A 6,245-nucleotide genomic window follows, 5' to 3' on the forward strand; every position below is an offset into this window, starting at 1 on the left:
GGGCCCAATTGATCAAGTCTATTCTACCAAGGCGATGACGCCGGCGAGTTCGTCCGTATCGACGCCTTCTCACTTCGCAGCCGCCGGCGCCGCCGGCGCCACCGAATTCAACCCCAACGGCGACGGCGGAAGAAGAGGATTTTCGCCGGCGACGGAGGTGACGGAAGTGTGCCCTTTTTTTAAGTAAATTTTTCATCTACACAAACCGTTGGCCCCATTATTTCGCTTATCTTGTGCTTATTGTCCAGCTTACTAGTAGCAAACAAAAAATAATTTGTACGTAAAATTTTTATATGTGTGTCTTTAATGATATAAAGGCCAATGTTGTAAAATAAATCACGATGAAAAAATTCACAAAATCAACTTCATAATTAAGTCTTAAAATTAACTTGACTTATGGTATAAACATAAGTGAAACAATGGAGACACATTTTTTTAAAAATAATGGTTAATGATTTCATACAGAAACAGTTCCAAAGTATCTCTGAAATCTAAGTTCAAATGCTTCGATTATAAAGTGGCTTGGCTCATTTTTGAGTCATCAACAAGCATACAGAAAAGTTCCATGCATTTTTTTTCTTTTTTCCTCTTTTTTCAGTCATGGTAGCTACAAAAATCATAGGCAAACACCAGCTGGTGTTCTTCAGCCTAGCACACACTGAAACACATAGATACAGTCATACACACACTAATCATCAATCACACAATCACATAAACCAAAACAAAGCTCTCCGCTATGCTTACTGAGAGAGTAAGCTAGAATTATCCCCTTCTCCACATTTTTTTAACTTCCTACTGGGTGCTGTTTCTGACATGCACAAGATTCCTCAGCTCTTCAAATGCATCCATGGTCTCTGGATCGAATCCCCCAGCAAACTGCAAAAATGAGCGGCAATTTAGAATATGCAGCTGACATTAAGGTTTAAATAACACATCTTAATATGTCATAACAAGAGTTAACAGCAGAAAATAGCACAAACGTAATGCAGAAATAACCATAATGTTTCTGAAGGACATAAAACATATACAAGCACCTGTGGAAAATAAATATGTGCAATTATATACGGAATGGGAATCAGGAGGCAGATGAAACAATTATGAGATGTGGTATAACATAATTGCCCAAGTATACATCTAATCAGAATGGAGTATGCAGTATGCACAGGGGAATTTTCTTTTTGTGGAGTTCCTGCTAGAAATGTGTTACCTGATGCATTCTGAAGGCAAATCTCACAGCCTGAAGTAGCATATACTCCAAAGCTGGATCTTTGTTCAGAGGTCCCATGTATTGAAGTTCCATAGCAACTCTTTTCATGTACATCTTTGCTAATTTGACAGAAGAAAATTTTATCTGCAGTTATCAAGGAAATAGACAGACAACGTTTACTCCAGTTAATAGAAAGGCAATGATTAATCCAACAGGATGTAAACGATGGTCTAGGTGATCGTTGCAAACTGCTTCTGTTTTACAACCTTTTTGTGGTATCAACATAATCTGCAAAATGTTCACAAGCAAACAACAGTGGTACCTATGCAAAGCGTACCACATTCCTAAGTTCCAGTAGATGAAAATAACCTTAGATACTGTATAACAAGCACCTCAAGTTAACCAATAGGTACTTGAAAACTTATCCTGGTAGTCTCCATGCTATCTATTCTGAATACTGGTAACCAACAAATTTTACTTTTTGCAGGCCAAGCATCATAATTCTGACTAGGTCATTTCCTCTATCATATGCTGACAACAATGTAGCACTAAGAAATCAAACCTTCAAAAACGGAAAATTATAGAACATATACCTTGCCAATAAGATTGTTGTCGAGCATCCAGTCAGTAGGAATATTAAACTCTTTACACTGTCTCATCGTAGCATCCCTTGTCCTCAGAAGATTGTAGACACTCCGCTCAGTCCTGAATTAAGAATGCAAATGAAAATATCAGTATTCCCATTTAAGTTTACCACTAGTTCTGTTAAATGTATGTAATCTGTATACTTATAGTAAATTTAGTCGTACTTTTCTGATATTGTAACCATTTTCTTCAGTGCAATGTCACATGGAAGGCGAGGATCATCTTTATAGTTTGAAACTTCAGATTCCAATTTTTTCAGGTCTTGGTAGCCAAAAGCTGCCTCTCGTAGAGTATCTGCCTTCCTTTCTGGCCAATCAAAATGCTTCAGCACTGCTCTCTCATCCACCTTCAAGTAATGCAATTACATGAGTGAAAAAACAAAGTAAATTGCTCAGAGTATAGTGCTACTGAACATTCATACCAGGAAACCAAGCTCATCATCAAGCCATTTCACAAATGCAACCACATCTTCTATATCTTTGTAAGCTGCATTGGTCACCTCCTTGATCAATGATTTCACAAATTCACCTTGAGTCTCAACATCAGCCTTGATCTGAAAATGAACAAAGAGTAAAGTAAATAGCCATACATCAGTGCGAGAACCAGCTAGCTTTTCATTGGTATCTACAATTCTACATATGTCCAATAATCTGAGCAGAATATTCTACTTACAGCCTGCAAATGCGAAGAACGGTTCTCAATTTCACCAATCATGCTACTCCGCACATTTGCTGAGTTAGCAGTTTCACAGATTCCACTCCCAGAAGTATCCTTTTTTGAGTCCCTTCTCATAAGTGAATGGTAAAGCTCTGCAACTTGTGGTGCCCTCTTCATGACCCCAGCGTTTCTTGTGGAGAACTTTGGAGGCGGTGGCGGTGGCGGAGGCTTTGGTGGATTTGCAGCTGATCCATTTGATGGACCAGAATGTGGCACAGAAACTGAAGGTCTAGGAGGAGGGTTTGGAATACGCAAGGCACGCTTTTCAACATCCATACTTTGAGACTTGCATACTTCTGACTTGCCAAGAAGAAATCTTGAGCTTTCAGATCGACCAAAATCATACTTATCCACAAGAAGTTCACGCTTCTCCCTGATTGTCTCATCCTTATTACAGGAGATTGCCTCATCTGTTGCTTCAGGCAGGCAGATAAAGGTATCAGATTGGCGCCTCTTCACAATGCTAAACTCCTGAGCACATCCTTTTGGTCCACCTAGTGAGTGCCTGCGTGTCGGGCTTCTGCATTCTGCAGCTTCAATCCATGCTCTGTCAAGAAGGGCCTCCTTTTTAGATGCTTCACAATTCTTATCATTCTGAGACCATTGTTTGATACGCTCAGCAATGCTGAACTTCTTGTGATCAGAACTGTTCTGATCAAGTCTTGCATCACCATCACAATCATCAACATGACAAGCCATTTCATCATTATAATCTGCATCTGTCATTGCTCTAGCTGCTTGATCTGAGTTACTGAGCTCATGACGTAGACAAGAATTGATCCACCGAAGATAGGCAAGCTCCTCAACTTCAGTTAGCCGACTCATTTGCAGACCCTCAACCTGCTTGCTCAAGTTTGCATTTGTGTGCCGCAATAATGAAGCCTCAGCTTGAACCTTTGCAACTATCTCACTCTGGTGACAATAAGCATGGTATAGAAAAGGTTAGCTGTAAACAAACTACGACTCAACCCACCTGAAAAATAATTTAGTTTAAGTAATGTTACCTCGGCATTCTTTTCAATGACAGCCAATTTGGACTCTGCTGAAGAGAGTTTAATTGCGAGGTTTCGTTTCTGAAATTGAAGCTCTTTGTTTAAACGTCGCAGTTCAACAACTTCAATCTCCAAGTTTTCTGAAGAAGATGCATTGCCCCCATCCATACTAGAAACCCGATTGCCATGCCCATCCAACCTTGCATTTTCTTCATGCTGCTCTACCATACAAGATAGAGCTGATAGCTGTTCAGAAAGGCTTGTTTTCTCAACTTCTAGTGAAGTTTTAAGTCGCACAAGCCTGTCAATTTCATTCTTCCTTGAATCAAGATCCTTTTCAAGTTCCGAAACTCTAGGATTTTCTCTGCATTGCCGCAACTCTGACTGTAATGCTAGTTCCCTTTCCTTTGACTCACGTAGTTGTTCCCTGAGATGATCCAACTCAAGAAAAAGATCATGAGATGCTGGGGACCTGATGCCATGGCAATCAAAGACATGGGGGTGAACCTGAGCACCAGCAGGTGAACAAGGGAAATCTCCCATAAGAGATCTCTTAACCCTAGAATGATATGGAATCTGTTGGTTGCTGGTGTTAACATTTTCCACACTTGCAAGAGGTGGCTTCTTGCTTGCAGCAGCTGCTGTCTTCTTGGTCTTTTTGTCAGCTGTGAACCCTTTGACAATTTGGGAACCCCAAGAGGATCCAAATTTTGGCTTGAGCACATTTATATTGCTTTTGGAGTCAACCCTTGATCTGCATGGCTTTGTTTGGTTGTCAAACATAATATCTTCTTTCATCTTGTAGCGATTTTGCCTGACCCAGAACACTAACCATGCAGAGGTGACTCGACTTGATTAAAATGTTCCAGTACCTGTACTAACACCTGCAAATAAGTGAGAAAAACATGAATTGAGCTAGCAACCAAAGATCAATAACACAGATGAAAACAAGAATAAAGAAAAAAAATGAAGAACCAGATATGAATGCCTTTTAAAATGGATGCCTTCAAAAATTGTCCATAAATAAGGAAATAAAGCATCAATTCAGGAGTACTAGATTAAATGAATTCTTTATTGCAATGCTACCCAGAACCATATCAAACCACGTCTTTAACTACTTCCATGGAGTCCATTTGTGTACTACTCTGAAGAGAGCAACATTTAAGCAGCATTACAACTGCCTTTATCTCTCTCTTTAGCAGCATTTGTATGAAGCAAATAAATAACATCAAGGTCTGAGCAAATCAAGCTTAATACTTTTTTGAGATTATCGTTTCCAAAGGCTAAAAAGAAGCACTGCCTTTCAATTTTTTTGTGGCCGTACAGTACACATTTGTAGCATCGACCATCAATGCATCGTCGACGAAGATGAAATCTCCCGAAACCTAATCACCAAAAAGCAGAAAACTGCTAACTGCAAACAAGCATCCTCTTGAACTAACTAAAACACGAGGAGAAGGAGCAAAATGCCCCAAGATCCAACTCCCTAGAACCAAAATCGAATGAGAACAGCAAATGGGACCAACCGATTTTGGCGAAGATGATAAACACAATGCCAATCAAAACCCAAAAGCTTCCACAAAAATCAAGCATTTGAACACAGCGAGTAGACTGAACCCACATTGGGCTCATCATCAAGAAGGACACAACAAGTAAAGCGCGACTCTTACCTCCCACCACCCACCATCGATTTGTACAGATCGAGGTGAAAGCAAACTCCCCCGTCCACAAAAGAACCCAGCCGTTCTGCACACCGAGCGAGCTCAAGACGATCGCCAATCCTGAAATCCCCCACTAATCAAAGCCTTCTCCCTCCTTTTGACCTCCTCCTGACCGCAAGTCCGCAACCTATCATCCCCCGCTCCAGCAAGAACCCCCCCAAATCAGCTCGATTTCAACTTAAGAAGACGAAAAAGAAAAAAAAAATCAGAAACCCCGCAGTGCCGTGCCACTCCCGACGACACTACCACCACTACTCCTACTAGTAGTAGAGCCAACACCAGCCAGTGGCAGTAAACAAAGAAGAATAGGAGGATGAAGACAAGTGCGGTGGAGCTTCGGATGCTTTCACCTTCGGCCTCGCTCGCCTTCGATCGCCGCGCCCCGCGCCCACGCGCGGATTTTTCTACGAGCTCGTCGCGGCGAGTTCGAGGATTCGGTTGCTCTCTCTCTCTCTCTCCTCTCCTCTCTCTTGCGCTCTGCTTCTTCTCGGGAGAGGAGAAGAGTGGAGTGGAGAGTGGAGGGGGGTGGTTGTGTGGTTTGAATTTTGAAATGGGGATAGGGGTTTTGGACGAGACGAGTAGCCGTAGCGCCTAGGGGGGGGGGGGGACAAGACATTGGCAGAGCAGGTACTGACAGGTGGGTCCCACTGAGCAGTTTCTCGCCTTTTTCTTTTTCTCTCTCCCTGGTTTCTTGTCGCTTTTGTGAGACCGAGCGTACTGGGCCGCCAGCAGGCTACTGGGCCGGGTACTTCTCTCTAAAAGTCTGAGTGTTAGGTGTGGGCTGTCTTGTTATGCTGGAAATAAAAAATGGAATAGGTTCAATTGAGGTCCCTAGATTTGTTGACTGAGTCTGAAATTCATCCCTAAACTGAAAATACTAGATAATGGATACCCCAATTTGCAAAACTAGATCACTCGAGGTTCTAGGCAGTTTATGCCCGGTTTTGGTTGATGTGGCAAGCT

The 6,245-nt window shown here is 41.8% G+C and overlaps 1 protein-coding gene across 3 annotated transcripts; it reads right to left on the reverse strand.

Moving 5' to 3' along the window:
* Positions 1-551: 551 nt before the first annotated feature.
* On the reverse strand, positions 552-5,816 carry LOC127781915 (protein CHUP1, chloroplastic-like). Of its 3 annotated transcripts, none has more exons than XM_052308984.1 (9): positions 5,633-5,816; positions 5,232-5,409; positions 3,574-4,445; positions 2,525-3,481; positions 2,274-2,405; positions 2,017-2,198; positions 1,801-1,912; positions 1,208-1,351; positions 552-876 (listed from the first exon to the last, which is right to left on the reverse strand). In XM_052308984.1, exons 3-9 carry the CDS (start codon positions 4,357-4,359, stop codon positions 793-795), a joined length of 2,397 nt encoding a protein of 798 aa, XP_052164944.1. In that variant the 5' UTR covers positions 4,360-4,445; positions 5,232-5,409; positions 5,633-5,816; the 3' UTR covers positions 552-792. The 3 variants fall into 3 exon arrangements, with proteins under 3 accessions (XP_052164944.1, XP_052164945.1, XP_052164946.1); XM_052308985.1 differs by having other exon boundaries at positions 5,232-5,459; XM_052308986.1 differs by lacking the exon at positions 5,232-5,409.
* Between the last annotated feature and the right edge of the window lie 429 nt (positions 5,817-6,245).

The sequence above is a fragment of the Oryza glaberrima genome, chromosome 8 (assembly GCF_000147395.1).
Source record: "Oryza glaberrima chromosome 8, OglaRS2, whole genome shotgun sequence".
Taxonomy (NCBI): Eukaryota; Viridiplantae; Streptophyta; class Magnoliopsida; order Poales; family Poaceae; genus Oryza; species Oryza glaberrima.